Genomic DNA, 19,024 nt, shown 5'->3' with positions numbered 1-19,024 from the left:
ATGTAAAGCATGTTGTTACTCTTTTATGGAAACAGTTTTATTGTCGAAAAATACGTTTATCTATTGTAGAGAGCATCAAAATGAATTTTTAGTGCAATGAATATATTATTGCAAATGGTTGTTGCATATTTTTAAGTGTTTTATTTTCTCGATAATAAACAGCGTAGTGAATACGGATCGTTTAAATGTTCAGCTTCATATATTAATTTAAACTGCAAAAAAAAAGAGAACCATCACCGATCTTAGCAAGATTTAACAGCATGGAAACGACGAAAAACGCTCACCCTGAATACCTTATGGTCTTTTGGGTTTTTGATTTTTACGGAGCTTAACTTTAAATATGCTAATGATATTTTTAAAGTTACGAAAGCAGATACAAAAACACACTTTCTCTATATTAACATACCTTTCTTTCGACAGATTTAGATACTTGACCCTCAAAGTATGGTGGGATAGCTGTAATATGGAAAATCTAGTTCCAATTGTTTAGGCAGGAAAGCTGTCGAAAGTTTGGATCCCGTAATATTAATTTTATTGTTTGCGTATTTCGCCATATTTCTAGAGTTTCTTAAACGAATCAAAGTTTTTGCACACAATTATAATATATAATATAATATAAATTAATATAATGAAAAGTTTTTTACATGATTTTAAAGAATTTTAATTGACAAAATACAAAATTTAAATGAAATCGATGAAATGACTGGATAACTGAGAAACTATTGCACTACTTTTTTGCACATTGTACATTAAATCTCTAACAGCAATTTATGTATAGATCTCGATTCCAATCCAGTTGTTTTTATTTCTCAAATAAAGTTATCTAAGTGGATCATAAATTTGTTTTGGAAAATTACTTGCATCCTAACGTACATATGCTCCTGTAATTAAAAATGACGTAAAGAAATTAATTAAAGAGTACCGCTAATATAAATCAACTGTTTCATTTTACATTTCACCAGTTCCTTAAGTAAATATGGTTGACACATTTATTTTTATTATAAATAAATATTCTGGATTGAGTAAACTTTTCTAAATGAGGAAAAGATATAATTTCAATTGCTTACGTAATGCATTCTATATAGCTACTAGCTCTCCAAGTGAAAGTCAAAGAAAACATGAATTTATTGTTAAAGGTTACTAAAGTATACTTGGTGGCTGATGTAAAAGTTTTATAATTGAATATTTCTTAAGTCTTTTACAAGTCTTAGTTAGTTAATACACAAATGGTTTTCATCTCCTATTTTTTTAGAAGAAATGATTATGTGCGCGCCAAATTTTTCTCTTATTTTGAGTGCAATGATTACTCTAACGCTTTTTTATTACTTCAATCTTGTAATCAATGAAAGATAAACACAGAGTACGACTTAGAATCTGAATTCGTATGATTTGTTTTAGCAATGGTCAGTCCTGCCTTGTTGATACACAGTTAACATCGACTACAATGTGGGCATAAAATATTCTTCGGGATCATGGACTACACTGTAATTAGTTAATTTTATTGTAATACATGATACACCACCTGATAGTTTTAAGACCATAAAACTAGATGCTAAACTAATGCATCCCGAGGATCATAACATCTTTGTGCTGCGTTGAAGTTGTAACGCACTTTACTGAAAATGTTCACAGTTCTTTGTTTTATTATACAACTGTGAATAATTATTAGCTTTCTACTTTTTCCAAGTTTCCCAACAAAAATAAATGCTAATAAAAATATATTTATATCCACTGTTATTTTAATGACAACAGTACTTAATTTTAAAGCCAGAAGCAAACTGAATTAAACATGCAGCAAGTTGTTAATATTCTTTTTGTAAAAGCATACTACAGCCCTATTAATATGCGATCATCATAAATCTTTCATTAAACAAGATTTATGTAGAATATCCTCCGCTGTTTTGGGATCGCCATAAATTTGTAAGTTGTTACGTTGTAACATTAATATATAAATAAATGGTATAAATTTCTTTTGAGTGTTAAATAAGAAATTAAAAAGCAATCATACTAGTAAATAGGTATTCAACTTTTTAGTTGATTTATCCTGATAGGCGTCCCAAACATATGTATTCAATTTTGTAACAATTAAATTTTTTTTTACCGAATAAAGATCAAGGTAATAACCAAAAGATATCTGTGGAATAATCAAAGTCTTACTGTTTGAAATTTTGTTTCAAATTTTTAGCAAATTGTTCTAGATCACTTTACAATCCATAACAAGTGACAAAAGATAAATCGATGTTTTTGAAATTAATATATAATTTATTAGTAGAAAAGACAGTTTTTTATTAAAAAAAAGCGAATTAATAACCCAAGTAATAGTTATAAGTATAAAAAATTAATTTAGCCAATAACAATTTTTTACTCCAGAATTGCATTAAAAAACAATTATGTTGTGATTATAAATCCTTTAAATCTGATTGTTGAAATATACGAAGTTTTTTTATATATGTTAAATCATAAAGTAAAATTTGTTTCGAAATCAAACTTACAACTAGCACAGAGAGAATATTAAAGTGAGTTAAAATTATTAACAGGATGGAAAGCGGATATAAATTAAATATTATCAAATTATTTAATGCAATTGGCAGGTGTTTAAAAATTCAAATATAATTATTCTTATTACACAATTAAAAACGCACGTACATTTTGAAAGGGCTAACATATGTAGATATATAACAGCGTGCGAAATGACAACAAACTCTCGCCCTTTTGTACTCTAGTGTAAACAATCTACTAACGATACCCAAAGCAGGCCAAAATTGATGAACGCCAGAATTGAAATAATTTATGAATGGTGTGAAGACGCGTGAGTTTGGTGTAAGCATTTTCCATTATTGTGTTTAAATTATAGGTTTTAGATTTTACTACCCCTTTTAAAATGCAAATAAACGCTCGACTTGGCATTAACTTAAATCAAAATGCTCCCTCACACGATTTGGGTTGTTCACCACCGAATTCTGGGAAATAATATTCCATTCCTTTTACAGTGGATTAGTTAGTGCCTGTAAGAAGTGTAAATTTAAAATTCATTTATTTTTTAAAACCAGTTATTTAACTTTTTAAGTCCAATATACAATTTTATTCTATATTTGTATGCCTTTAAAAACTGTCTTTGTAAACATATAATTGGATTTACCACCCTTTGTGGGAGTTATCAATAGAAATTAAAAATTATAAGAAAGTTAATTTTTTTAAGGTTTTCTGGTATTTAAATTCTTATTATTTGAGTCAAGTGAATTTTATTTCATGACTAAAATGATACTCTATCTATTATACACAAAAAATGATAACAATTAAAATTTTTAATTTTTTTATGTAAATATTAAAAACTATCTGAAAATAAGTTACTGAATAAAATTAATTGAATTTTCTTTAAAAAAAACTGTTTTATCGCATTAGGAAGTTCATTTTATTCTAAGCTATATATTTCTCAGAAAACATCGCATTTTCTTCCATTATTTATAACTCTCAAGAGACAAAAAACGAAGAGAATCCCTTTTCTCTTTCGCGGGAGCAACTCATCTTTAACGGTAAAATTCGCCTTTTTTCCATCCCTCATTTGAAACTAACCAACTGCCTTCTAAAAAATATAGCTCACACTGAAAGCCACAAAGCAAATTATTATAAGATCAAAATGTAATTGATTTATTATGATTCGATTCAGTAAACATATCGAGGCATTTAAAATATGTTAATACCTATAAATTATTTTTCATATGATCAACACTTACAATTTTAGATTTAAAAAAATTATTTGTCATTATTTCAAGACATTTGAGAATAATGTATATTAAATGTTAAATGGAAGAAAATAGACTTCAATAGTAATAACTGACAAATAACATCGAGGAACAATTTTTTTTTTCTTCTGTTGCCTGAATTTTTTTTACAGATTTTGAATATTTTCATATCACTGATTTCAAATCTGCAATAGGTTTCTATCTCCAAGCTATAGATTTTTAAAAAGCATTTTTAGTCTATTTTTTGTCAAAATGTGCAAGCTGTAAAACGTAATATATAACAGGAGATCTCATACAAATGCTCTAGGGGAATCGGGCACATCATCAAGGTTAAAATTGCATAGGAACCAATACCCGGATATTATCTTAAAATTATTTTACCAAAATTATCTTAAAACTTTTTTCATTAGAAAAATTAGATATATAATTTTTTGAAAAAAATATTTTTATAAATGGTGAACTTTTTCGAATCGTTTTCTAATTTTCAGCTTTAAACTTATGAACTGAGGCATAATGAGACATATTTTGTAACCTAAATTAACGTTTCAATTTAGTACCATTAAAAATTATTCACGAATTCAACCTTATGTCACATTTTTTCAATAATATTTCACACATTAATATGGGAATTTATTTTTAAAAGTACTGTCAAAACCTATTAGTTTTAACCATGGTACATACAATGTACAGTAAAAATGTCTAAAAATTATAAAAAAAATTTATGGAAATTCTCATGGAATTGAAATTTTTACAGATTTATCATTAAAATATTTACTGAATGAAAATAATTAAACTAGTATATTATTTAAAAATATACTAAAAATTGAGGTAAACTGCTTTAAAATTGCACTTGAAAAAAAAGCTTCATTATTAATCGGTTACTTGGTTGGTGCTGATATTGATAAAATTAGAAAGAACTTGAACAAGACAACTTGAAAAGAGAAGGCAAATTAAAAATAATTAAGTTAAAAACGTAATGCCAGTGAGCAAATGATATCTTTTTAGAATCATCTTTAAAGAGGAAATACTTAGTCAGACTAAATGTGTTACTACAGGTTTTTTCTCATACCAGTACCGGCCAAATAATTATGATAATTTGATTTTTCAAGAATGAAGCAACATAATAGGTAAACCAAAATTCATTATTTTTTTTAAAGACGCTTTATTAATATTTCTTTGTTATATGATCATTTTAGTGTTTGGTAGATACCCCTCGACTTGGTAGGACCTATTACCTGCACTAAGAATTCTGATTTGTCGCAAAACTGCTTTAATATATTTTCATTTTAGTAAATATTTTGTATTTATATATACATCAAAAAAGCATTTTGTATTTATATATATGCAAAGCAAAATTCTCCGTCATTATGCTTAACAAACAATGTTCAATGTATTTCCCACACAACTGGAAAATCGTATTGAAATCTTACAAAGTACAAACATATTTATTAAATTCTGGCAAGAACATTCTAGTTCTGTAATAAAATAACAGATAATCTCTAAACACTTAACAATAATTTGACCTGCACTGTACTTTAACATACAAGAGAACAAGAACATATTAGAAACAAGAACACATTAGAGAACAAGAACATTAAAATAGGCGTGTGTTACTATGTTTTTTACATTTAATATTGCACTATTTTCTTTCAAACCGGTTCAAGAAAATTATTTTTTTACGTGTTTTATCTAAAAGTTGTTTTTTTAAAGTTAGATAAATTAGCATAACTTTTATCAAAGTATTATGCTTGCAAATCCATCTCATTGCCCGAAATATCTTTAATGGATGAGGAAACGAGACTATGTATCTTATAAATATCCTAGTTTCTGAACAGATATTGTGCTCAAAGACCACATAAATAAATTAAATGTCAACATCAAAATTAGATGGATATAAAAGTTTTCTAGTCATGTCTGGCAAAAAAGAAAGAAAATGAATGGGAGTAAAAGAAAAATATTCCAACTCTCGCCGAAAGGTGGCGAAGAGCAACACCCTACTATATTCACAAAGTTATATTTTTTCCACCTCTCCTTCAATGTCTGTTGGTGGACCACTTTTTCGATTTGATCTTAGTGCATAATATGCATAATCGCATTAGTTCCGCAAAATATGTACTCTTCCCTTGATGCTGTAAGATTATATTATGGACTTAATTAGTCTTATCGCTTCCTTATGTGTTGGTTATCTGTTTTCTATTTTATCGTAATCCTGTCTTGCAGGTGAGTTTTTTTTTTCCTTTTGTTTTATACCAGTGATGTTTTGTGTAATTTTTGCCTCTCATTAATCCAAGCAAAAGCGACATTTTTAAATCGTTATATTAGTAGGTATACTATTACATTAGAAGGTAAAACTAAATTTTTTCAAGCTTATTACTTCACTGTATTCGCAAAGTAATTTTTTCAAAACTCTCTTATATTCTTTTTGGAGTATGATTTTTTTGATTATATCTTAGTGCATAATATGTTTAATTATATTAGTTCCACAAAAGATGTACTTTCCGAGTTTTTGTTTCCTTTTGTTTAATACCTGCGATATTTTAATATAATTTTTGTCTCTTAATTATCCAAATAGAAGCGTAATCTTCAAACAGAGGTGAGGTGTATTGATACATTAAAAGATAAAATTAAAATTTTACAAGATTATTACTATCTGTATTCACTAAGTAATTTTTTCAAACCTCTCTTATATTCTTTTTGGTGTATCATTTTCTTGATTTGATCTTAGTCCATAATGTGCATAATCTTATTAGTTTCCGCAAATTATTCTTTCCCTGATGTTTTAAGATTATTAATTAGTTTCATTTCTTCCTTATACGTTGGTTATGGGTTTTCTATTTAATCGTAGTCCTGTCCTGCTAGCAAGAGTGTGTTTTTTCCTTCTTTTGTTTAATAACAGCAAGGTTTTAGTGCAATTTTAATCTCTTATTTCTCCAAGAATACGCGTAATTTTTAAATAGAGGTATATTAATATATTTAAAAGGTGAAATTCAAGTTTTTTAATCTTATTAATTGGCCATATTGGCAAAATAATTTTTCTTTAATTAATTTTTATAATCTATTACTTTACTGCTATCATTACTTTTTTACTTTCATCAATTCATTACTTAAAAAAATTTATTACTTTTCGATTTTGTCCTTAAATGACATTAGGGGCTTAATTATTCTTACCGCTTACTTTATATGTTAGTTATTTGTTTTATTTTTATCTGAATTCTGCCATGCAGATAAATTTCTTTCCCACCGTTAAATAAAGACGAAATTTTAATCAAAATTTGAGTTCTTTTTTATTTAAGCATAAGTATAATATATTTAAACACAGATTTGTAAATGCATTAAACGATAAAATTCACGTTTTTCAAACTTAAAACGTAGCTTTATATGCGAAATATTCCCTCCCTCTCCTCCAATATCAGTTAGTTTTGATTTATTCTTCTTCTATTATATCCTCAAAAAGATTCACGTTTGTTTTAGAATTTTTCTATGATATTATGGATTTAATAATCTTATTGCTATAATTTGAAGAAAGAATTTATTATTTGACTATATTATTTTTTTATTATTTATTATTGTTATTTTTAGAAAGCATTTTGGGGAAAATTGCAAATTCCTTTTAAAACATGTCTAAACTCGTTTCTAATAAAAATTAAAAAGTTGAGTGAAAAAACACCACAGTGAATAAAAAAAGAATAACTTTTTTCTATTTCTTAATTACAGGTTAAACTCTACGGGAATTCGTAAAAATTATTTAGTATCATTGTTGAAAATTCTACTAAAATTTAAACTCAAAGTTTTCATATGTTATTTCTAAGGACCTTATGCTTGCAAAATTTGCTCCTAGCACACGGTAAAAAAATTTATGGTAAAAAACATAATAACTCTGCAACTTTCCTACAGAAAATTTCTGTTCTTGAAAACTACAGAAATTTACTGTTAAACTAATACATCTGTCAAAAGACAAATTTTTCTGTTAACAAATAAAATCTGTTGCCATTGATACTTATTGTATCTGCTAGGTACCGTTTTTTTTTCAGTTTTGATTATGAAATTTTTTATCAAAGCGGCAACAAATAATTTTATGTAATGAAACAGATTTCATTCCTTATGACACTTATATACGTCTAAACTTTACGATGAAAAAAAAAATTTCGACGATTCTTTCACATTTATATATAGAATTTTTTTTACAGTGTATGTTATATTAGACTGAATGTTTGAAATAATAATCTCTGAGGCTTCGTTGAGGTCGTAGTTCTTATGCATAATTTTTAAGGATTTTATGTTCGCAAATTAAGCTACATTTATGTCATATGAAACTGAGTGTTTGTTATAATAATAAATCTTAGTGACTGTGTTGATGTCAGAAACAAATTTGGAATTAAGAAGTTAATGCTGCAGACTCATTCTTTAAGTTCTACTACCGGGAGAAAAGGTAAAATTATGTTTTTAAACTTATTCACTTAAGAAAAGATCGATGTAATATTTTTTCCCCTTTTCCTTTAATTACTCTTGGTAGAGCACTTTTTTTATTTAATCTTTACAGTATGATTTGCATATTATCATTAGTTCGAGTCCTGGTAGCTCAGGGGGTAGAGCGTTCGCCTCCCAATGAGGTGAACCGGATTTGAATTGCAGCGATGGCTGGTAGATACGAATTCCGCACCCTGCTCGCTTCGACTGCAGTGCTGATGCAAAACATGCTCAGTGGCAGACGGGTCATGTGTTAGAATCCCCTTGCCATCAGGCTAATCATGGGATGCTTTCCTGGTTTTCCACTCCATGTAACGCAAATGCGGATTAGTTCCATCAAAAAGTCCATCATGAGTTGCCCACCAATGCTTGATCCAGGAGCTCCCTTGTTTTTTGGATTGGATTCAAAATAACTAGACTGCGGTAGTTTAACATTAGTAGTCGTAAACCCAAAAATTGGGTCGGCTGTTTAACGATTGCTATAAAATAAAATAAAATATCATTAGTTCCCCAAAATATATGCTTTTTATATCCAAGTTTTAACGCTTCTTCATACTTTGGTTATAAGTTTTCTATTTTATCGCCTTTTTTCCCTGCAGGTCAGTTCTTTTCTTTTAGCTGTAAATGTAATGCAAGCTTTTGAACCTATATAAGATTTAAATATGTATAAATTCGAATTATAATTGATAAAAAATCAGGTTTTTAAGATTTGTTTACATATGATAAGGTATAAAGTCATGCAAAAGATTTTTTTTCTTTCTTTTCTACAATGTTTGTGAGTTACGTCTTTGATTTGATCTTACTGCATAATATTCATAATTGCAATGAATCTGTTAAAGTTCACCAAATCTTTTCAGATTATAGAAAAGATTTAAACAATCTTTCTTTTACGTCAGTTATCTGTTTTCTAGCTTATGGCGATTCTATCTTACTATTAAATTTCTTTTCTTTGCTTAATACCTAATATATTTTAAAACAATTTTCAGCTTTTCTTTTTTACAGCTTTATTAATTATTTATAAAACAGTAAACTTAAGCAGTTTCTTTAGACACTCATAAAGATTTTTCTAATTTGGGAAAAAAATCACACAAAGCTAATGGTATAATATATATATTTTTTTGACATTTCCTATTTAAATATTACAAATTTCTAAAAAATTTTATACAGTTAAATCTGTACACATGGGTGCCACTCTTCAGTCCTGAGAAAAGAGCAGTGGTGATTTTCTGATTCCATTAAATATTTATTTTCAATTTGTTTTTCAAATTAAGTTTTCATTTACAAATTTCTCTTCCTTTAAAAATGTAATAATTATTTTATGTCAAAATAAATGAAGAAATTATTACTAGTTATGAAAAAATTGTTTCTCATAATTATTGCAAAATTCTCATAATTATTGCTTGTTTCTCATAATTATTGATTAACCTTCAACATCTGCTTGAATTTGTATTCCCCCCCCCCAACATTTTGAGTTAGTGGACAAAATTAAATTAAGATTATATTTTACAATAACAAATTTACAGATCTACGACAAAGTATTAATGATGATGAAGTGGGAAATAAATAGAAATATGCATGGTACCAAGAAAAAAATTGGTAGCGATTGGTGTAAAAAAATAAAGAAAGCTTTTTTTTGGCTGTAAAAATAATAAAATCAAGAAAAATAAGGTTTTTTTTTAGAAAAAATAATCTAACTTTGCTGTAATATGTGGGCCACTCTCATGTAAAAGTGAGCTATACATTTCTAAAATGCTCTTCAAAATAGTGCTACACCATGTTAATTGGTCAAAAAAAAAAAAAAAAAAAAAACAAGTTCAGCCAAAAAACAATTAATAGCTTTAACATAATAGTAACAGCAGTTACTTAGCTGTTTTAAATTAACAGTTATCTAAACTAACTAAATTTTTTGTCTTTAGCATTAGTTTAAAGATATTGATGAATTTCGGAAATTTTAAGCATTTAAATCGTTTGGTCAAATATTCAGACTCTTTCATTAAAATTTTCCAAAAGGTGTGCTAAAAGCACGAGGCATTTATGTGACTCAGGGTCTTTCATTAAAATAATGAGTCAAATGTTAAAATTTAATTAAATATGTTTGCAGCCTATATTAATTTTCATTCCATTCTATGAAATTAAAAAAAATAGTTAAGTATTATTTTATTTCGAATGAGTTTCATCTTTAAGACTGTTTGTTTTCTGTGTACTTTAAGCAAATTTCATATTCAAATAAAATGTATTTTGAAAATATTCCAATTTTTTCCATAATTTATGTCACTGTAAGAAAATTCCGTGCCATCACGCATAGCTTCAAATCAAAGCTTCAGGTTTTTACAAGTTTTTATCAAATTTCAAGAATATAACAAGTTTTTTGCGAAAAATTTCCCGAATTCAGGGATTGGGTGTTTTTTGTGGCATTACGTCTGCGTATTTATGATAAACATTTTAATTACTTGAACATCAAATTACAAATTCATAAATTAATAATTCAACCATGAATATTAGCGCAGTTGCGTATAATTACTTTTTAAACTGAGTGGGGAAGCCTTACGTAGACATTTAAATCCTTGAAGCTACATGGCCGAATTATTAGGTGAAAAGACTTAAGCGTCATTTTCTCACCTCTAGCTAATTAGGTGTTTAATTTCCCAACAGGAACATCACACATTCCTAAATTTTTTATATAAATGAGGCGTTTTTACTTTATATACACTCCAATTGGTGAACCTGGATCTATACACGAAACTTTTAGACTAGATCAACTTAATAAGCCACATCCCAAGATTACATGTGACTTGAAAAAAAAGAACTTAACCACAACTCAAAGTTGTCGATGTATTCCGGAAAAGTCACTGGCTTTTATTTGGAAAGTCTGGGAAAGTAACTGGATTTACTGGTTATATGTATATACCACAACTCATTGCTACGTATTCTTGAAACGTTTCTGGCTTTTAATGGAAAGCTTTCTGAACTCTTCAGAAAGATTCCAAATTAATTCCAAGAAGATAGCTAAGAGATAGATGTCAGTGGGAAAGTTTCTACATTCTTAAAAAATTGTTCTCTTATTTACCAGAAATTTTACTGGTTTAAATTGGACACATTCGAAGCCAGTTATTTTCCAAGCACATTTCTGAATCTTTTTTACGGTGTATGTCACACAAAATATTATAAAAAATTATTAATTATATAAAAATAAATTAATGAGTAAGCAATTTCTTACTTGAAAAATTGGTTTCAGCAGCAAAAAAAAGTTTTTTTTTTTTTTTTTTTTTTTTACTATTCTTTTTTGATCCAAATTCGCTGATTCAAGAAATGTTCTCTCATTCTTGATTTAAAAACACTGCTGAATAGGGTGTTCTTTTTCCGAAACATGGCTGCGGAGCAAAATACCTCATGATCAGTAATTTTACAGTAATAATTAAAATCACTGAATGACTCGAATTAAAAAAATATTACTGTAAAAATTAAAAATGGGTTTTACAGATAATGCACCCCAAGTGTCGATACTTTATACCGTAATTTGATATTTTTTTACAGTAAAGTCGTTATAACATACTAACCTCTTAGCCTCTGAAACCTCTAAGAAAATTGCAAGTCCTCATGTATTGTAATTTGGTGGTAGATAAATTAATATATTTAATCGTTTCCTATGATAAGGGCTAAAATCACTTTAAAGGATTTGAAAATATGTAACACAATTAATGTAATATGCAAATTAAAATAAAGATTGTAAATGTGACATTTGCTTTATTATTAGAGAATCATACTTCGATATAAGATACATGACATGAATTTATTAAAGATAGAAGAAAATAAGTTTGATATAAGAGAGAAGAAAATAAGTTTTTCCACATTTCCTTTTAAAAATTTAAATGGTATCTCAATCGTAATGTAATAAGTTAAGGTATCTAAAAACTAGTACAAAAACATGATTTTGGGCAAAGTTTTTGAAATTGAAATTATTTTGAATTTCTGTAGGGGAGAGTGGGGTCAATTGCAACATTTTTTACCTAACTATTTTTTGCTAACAAGTAATCCAATATATTATTAGTATTAATTGACAGACGAGTAAAGTAGACTATCCTCTACTAGAAAAAAAAATAAATACCTGATTTTAAATATTATTATATTAGTTATTAACAATTTTTGACAGTCGTGCAATTTTTTTTATTGATCAAAATAGTAGTGATATTTTAGGAGCAAAAATAATAATGAGCAGAGACCTAAAGGGTTAAACTTTTAACTTTAAGGGATTAAAAATTTTAATTTATGCTGTGAAAGGTGACAAATAAAATAATGCACATGCAACATAATATAAATGATTTAGGAAACTATTGGTGTTTCTTAAAGAGTTAAGTAATGGTTTGTAAACATAAGATTATTTATTTTCAGCTGTTACAATCGTCCCTTTACTTATTGTTACAATTGTCCCCAAGACGCCATTTCAGCTTCATTTGTTAAAAAGAATGCTAGTTAATTAGCAAAACTAATCTTTTTTTTTTATTGAAATGTTAATTAAGGTGTCCACTTACATATTCGGTTACTAATTTTTATTTGTTTAAACAAAATTACTTTGTTACAATATAATATTCTAATACCAAAAAAAAGTACTTGCGTGGCGTGAAAATATCTTTTGTGATGTAACTCTTTCAAAAGTACATAAAAATGGTTGCCATCAGGGGTGTACATGTACATTTATTAAATATACCTTGTGCGCCACCTAGGAACCAAATCTAGAACCCGACACTCGAAATTTTTGCTCTGTTACAATCGTACCCTGTTACAATTGACCCCACTTTCCCCTACTCTCAGCTTTCTAAAGATAAGCTTTACTTCTGTTAGTGCTCTAATTTTTTACAAAGTTATAGCAGTTTTTTTGTAAGGTAATAATAGTGGATAGACTAATAAGTTTAAGACTTTAAAGGCGTTTATCTCAAAATCAGTTTTTTTTCACATTTCACACTCTCTTAAACATGATATCTTATATTGTTTTCGAAACTAGTCGGATATCTTAATATTTAAATAAATCTCTGTGATGGTTAGGATTTGTTTTACGTGTTGTTGGCTCTAGGATCGAGTTGTGCGATATTCTAAATACAATATATGAACTTTTATTTAATTATGATTTTAGCCATTGATACTGGTTTATACCTCTCTGCGTTTTTTAAATTAAATCCAAAGAATTATTTCAACATAAGTGTCTTCTGTATTATTTATTAAATTTTACATCTATCTTCTTTTATAGCTTTTCAATGGTCATTAAATTGGTATTTTTTTTTTATTTTCGGATTAAAATCTTATAAAAGCATACAATTTTATGTATATGAATATTTAATAATTAGTAATGAAAAAATAGCATAAGGAAAAAAGAGCAATTGCAATATAGGTAAAAATAGCAGAAGAATATCTTAAAACCTTTTAATTACGTTAATCCAAAATAAATGTTTTCAAATACAGCATTATTATTTCCAACAATTAATTTTATAAAAACAGATTAACATTTTACTTCATATCATGCAATTTTTCTACACTGTATTGACGTTTTTAAGCCTTAATCGAGCAATCTATCACGCTTTCCTTTAAGATATATCTATTTATTTTTCGTTACGGCCACTAGCTTCTGTTAAATATAAATTGATTTAAGTAACAAAAATTTTTAAATTGATTGCATTTGACCTGGAATTGTAAATGATAACCTTAAAATTATATAAGTTTCAATAAATTCTAGAAATTTCAAACTTACTATCATTAAATCAAAATAATAAATAAGCATGTCAACAACAAAAAACTCTCTATTAACTCTTTAGACAAATGTTCTAAATTATAACATCTAAAAAAATCTAGGAAGTAATTAGAAGACAGTAAATAAGCTTGTTGCGTCTGTAAAAATGAAATTCCTTAATCGAAATTATTTGATCGAACTTCAGTTTATTTCATAGCTTCTTATTAAATCAGTTCTGACATATTATTCTTTATTGATTCCAAGCTAAATTATAGCACTAATTTCCGTTATGAATTAGGTCTTGTTTTTTTTTCTGCCATTCATTTTTCCAAGTCTTTCATAATAATTCTTTACAATTTGTAATCAGCTTTAATAAAAAAAGGTCAATAAAACTAAACAAGTTTTTTTTCTTAATTACAGAGAACATTTTGAACTTGAAAGGAGATAATTCTAAATATGGAATAGTTTGATGTGATATTAACTTCTCAAGAATTTTCTCTTTTAATACTAATATCAAAAAAGTTGAACCTTTAATTCGAACCTTTTCTTACATGTTTAGCCAATACGAAGTCAAGTCCAGAAAAAACAATACGTTACTACTTTTAAGTTTATTCAGTCTTTTCCACCAATTACTTTTAAATTTGAAAATTTAATATAGTTATAAATGATGATAAATAATACCGACGAAATTTTTTCGAGGTTTATATTTTTATGTCAAACAATTCCTTAATATTTCTGCAAATAGATATTTTGCAAATTTCCAAAATTTATACTTTGTTGATAGTATATTATACTGAAATATTTCATGACCGACATGAAATAGCAATGTTTTTCACTCAAAAATGCATTTCTGAACAATTGGAAAATCTAGCTGTCCATTACATTGCTACAAAGACTTTACATAAAACAATGTATTTCTAAACGTTTCTTTTATCATATTATCCAACTTCATATATCTGTAAAATTTTGATTTTCTTAGTCGCACCATTCGAAATAGCTTACAATACTTATTTTAGGTTCTTAATAGGAGGGGGGGGCATTAAAAAAATCCCAAATGAAACTAAAACAGCGTTCATGCTGAAACCCAACAATTTTATACGTATGATTCTTGTATATTGATATAAGTTTACTGATATTTTGTTTATTTCATACTTCATATACTTGTATATTGGTATCCTGTCTTTAATAAATTTAATTACTCTAAAATCATATCTTAATATTTTCTTTCATAAAACTATAACTACGATTTTCTTCGTCATCTTTTAAGTTTGTGGTCAACAATTATTATTTCAAATTTTAAATGGTAATAATAGACAAAAGAAGACAAATATAAATAAAATACGTCATAATATTGGATACAACTTAACCAGTGAAAAAATTAAATCTGTTTGTATTCTCCTTAAAACTTTTAGTTATGAGTTCCTATATCTCATTACATTAAAATTCTATTGTTTGTAATAATTCTTCAATTTATGACGATAAAATTTAATAATTCTATGTTTATAATTTAAAAAGAGGAAATTGAAATATTTATCAATTTAAACTAAAGTAGTTTTTCTTAAATACTTTTCATGCATTGGGTATTATTATTGAATTAAATAGCTAATTCTTATAGTTATAATTCAGAAGAGAGCCATGAAAATATCCATATTTTCCTATAAAAATGTTGTTAAACACCAAATTTAGAGAGACATTATGCTACAATTAATGCAGTTTAATATTACAAAATAAGTATCAATTGTTTAAAAAAAAAGTGAAGTAAAACCAATCATAATTACAAAAAATTAAATTAATCGAGTTCTCTAGAACTGAAAAACGTTACAAAACACGTTTGAAATTCTTTTTCAAACTATGGTCCTTGCATGCTGCAGTTTCAAAAAAATATTTTTAAATGAGTTTTTAAGAGTTGAGCAAAACGTGCTCCAGTTTTAGAATGACAAGTCACGCAAATGTGTTTAATATTATTTGAAAGCAAATACAGTGCACTCCCGATTATCTGGGTTAATCACCAGGACAGGTGGCACGGACAATCGAAAACCACGGATAATCCGAAAACTCCCTTTCATTAAAGAAAAAATCAATATCAGTACAAAAAATATAAAAATTACTGACATTTGCATGCTGTTTAACATAAAACAAGTAATTTTCCTTTTAAAAAAATGTGTAATGTGTCTTCGCCATATATCGATATAAATATTTTACGAACCTCAGTAATGTCACCGTAATCAAATCCTCCCATGTAATCTAATAAAGTTTCCACAGAGCAGCAGAATGAGAAAGTGTATTTCTCTCATTTACTACATCTTCGGCATCAGTCACTATCATCACTATTTGATTTAACAACAAAACGATGCCTTCATCTGTCAAATACTGGAACCCAGGCTCGCATGCATCACTTTGAAACCAAACTTTTAAATTTTCTTCGTCAAGAATTTCGAAACCTTAGATTTCTTTTGCTTGTTCATGAATATTGATATAATATTTTTCTTGAATATTTGAAGAAGATTATTCATCAAGCGGTATGATCTTTCTCCACGATCGTGATAACGTAGACGATTTTACCTTTGACCATGCTGCTGATATTCCATATACTGCAATTCAGTAACGAATAGTGCTTCGAAAAATTTGGTAGTGTTATAAAACTTGAAAATATTTCTCTTTATATTTTTTGTGTGACTCCGGAATGAGCACGGATAATCCGCAAACCGGATAATCCGCGCACGGATAATCGAGAGTGTACTGTATTTATAATTAAAATTAAAATAAATTACAAAAATCCATTAATTACGGAATCGCTTACATCAATGAATAAGTTCTTTTCCCCCTGTCAAAGTATCAGTTTTAAATCAAAGAACAGTCACGTTTTGGGATACAAAAAAGTCTTCATAACTAATTTGCAAGTTGTAAGAAAATATAGGAACAAATTTCATCCTATTTCTTACAAATATTTTATTGAAATTTTATATGAGCGTTAAATATCAAGTGCAACAAAAGTTACTTGAAGGTTTTTTCCCAGCTTTTTCATTTAGTTAAGTGGGAAACAAATTTACAGAGTATTCTAAGCAATTATTGAATGAGATAGGGAAAATATTATATGCATATATCTGGAGGATTGGAAGGAATTTTTAAAGAGTGTATAAAATCTCTGGAAAAAAAAGTTCATTAGTAATGTGACTTAATTTATATTAATTTGGATATATATATATATATATATATGTAAATGCCTTGGTTACCATTAATAAAGTCAATCAAGACATTTAATGATTATGCTTAATGATAATGATTCTTTAATGATAACATGAGTCACACAGACTCTTAAAACAATAAAGATCGAACCACACAGGTTCCAGTTTCACACAGAAACATATTTCAATTAACTAATTTTATAGTCACTTAGAGTCTTAATCACTAAGATTATCAGTTTCACTTAGAAACTACACCGACAGACAATTCCAACTGACTCTCTTCATTTACATCAAGAAAGTTCTATGCCTTTCGTTCAGACGAGCGACATCTGGCGGGATAACATAGAGGTTGCTGTCTCGATTATTACATTCTCGGCCATTTTGACGGGTTTCGTCCTCGAAACAGAATGACTAAAAAAAAATCTGAAAAGAGAAAAAAAAAACAAAGCAGTATACAAAACAAACATAACAAATACATAGCAAATTTTTGAGGAAAAAAATCAAAGTTGCATCGTTCCATCAGTAAATATGCACTAATTTGTCCATGGCTTCATATAGTCTGCAGCAGTGGTTGTTAAGTTAGGACCTTCATGTTGCCCAACTTTTTCTACTTCGTATCGGTTATTGGATTTCACTTTAACAATCTTGTAAGGACCATGAAACTTGGGACGCAATTTTAAACCAGTTCCAAATTGTGTTCTTTGAATCGCCACTAAGTCATCTTTTCTGTACTTGAGGGGTTGTTTACACTTTCTGTTGTGGGTTGATTTATTCTGCTGTTGAATTTCCATAATTCGTCGCTGTGCATCACTTCTAAGATCTTCTCGTTGTTTCATAAAGTAGTTTTCATATTCGTCTGTTAAGATTTCTTTAATCCGGAAATATTCTTTGTTTTTCATGGGTATTCCTAACATAAGTTGAAAAGGAGTTTTGTTTGTACTGGTGGAAACTGTACTATTAATAAATCTTTGTACATCGTTTACGTGCTTATACCAGTCCATTGGATTTTCGATGGATAACTTAGTGAGAATAGGGATAAGAGTTTCGTGCAATCTCTCTACTTGGCCATTTCCACGAGGTTCCAGCAGTAATAAGAATATGTTGAATATCTTCTTCTTGACAATAGTCCTCATATTCTTCAGCTAATTTAATCAAGTCCTCCTTTCTAGCTCTCGACAGAAAAGTCATTATTTTATTCTTTTAAGATACAGAAAAAAAGAAAATTCTGTACTCACATGGCGGGGTAGCTTCTGACACCAAATGTAAATGCCTTGGTTACCATTAATAAAGTCAATCAAGACATTTAATGATTATGCTTAATGGTAATGATTCTTTAATGATAACATGAGTCACACAGACTCTTAAAACAATAAAGATCGAACCACACAGGTTCCAGTTTCACACAGAAACATATTTCAATTAACTAATTTTATAGTCACTTAGAGTCTTAATCACTAAGATTATCAGTTTCACTTAGAAACTACACCGACAGACAATTCCAACTGACTCTCTTCATTTACATCAAGAAAGTTCTATGCCTTTCGTTCAGACGAGCGACATCTGGCGGGATAACATAGAGGTTGCTGTCTCGATTATTACATATATATATATATATATATATATATATATATATATATATATATATATATATATATATATATATATATATATATATATATATATATATATATATATATATATATATATATATATATATATATATATATATATATATATATATATGAATTATGTAAGGGCATTTTTTAATACGTCTGGCATATCTCCAACGTTGAAATAAAAAATAAAATTCAGAATTTTAATTTTAAAAAAATTATATTTTTCGGATTTGAATAGTTTTCTTTAAATAATATAATTCAAACCAATTATACGGAGAGAGAAAAAGTATGGTC

At 27.7% G+C, this 19,024-nt stretch overlaps 1 protein-coding gene across 2 annotated transcripts in view; it reads left to right on the top strand.

Moving 5' to 3' along the window:
• LOC107442309 (protein Wnt-7b-like) overlaps window positions 1-19,024 on the top strand; it is a 100,257-nt gene that overhangs the window by 19,582 nt on the left and 61,651 nt on the right. The window contains exon 1 of one of the 2 annotated variants that reach the window (XM_016055841.4): window positions 5,767-5,963. Coding sequence (XP_015911327.1) covers window positions 5,917-5,963 — 47 coding nt within the window. The 5' untranslated portion in view covers window positions 5,767-5,916. 2 annotated transcript variants of the gene reach the window in all.

The sequence above is a fragment of the Parasteatoda tepidariorum genome, chromosome 2, assembly GCF_982258835.1.
Source record: "Parasteatoda tepidariorum strain Cologne lab strain chromosome 2, Ptep-v5.0, whole genome shotgun sequence".
Lineage (NCBI taxonomy): Eukaryota > Metazoa > Arthropoda > Arachnida > Araneae > Theridiidae > Parasteatoda > Parasteatoda tepidariorum.
The sequence above is the reverse complement of the archived record's forward strand: the minus strand, read 5'-3'. Positions and strand labels throughout refer to the sequence as shown.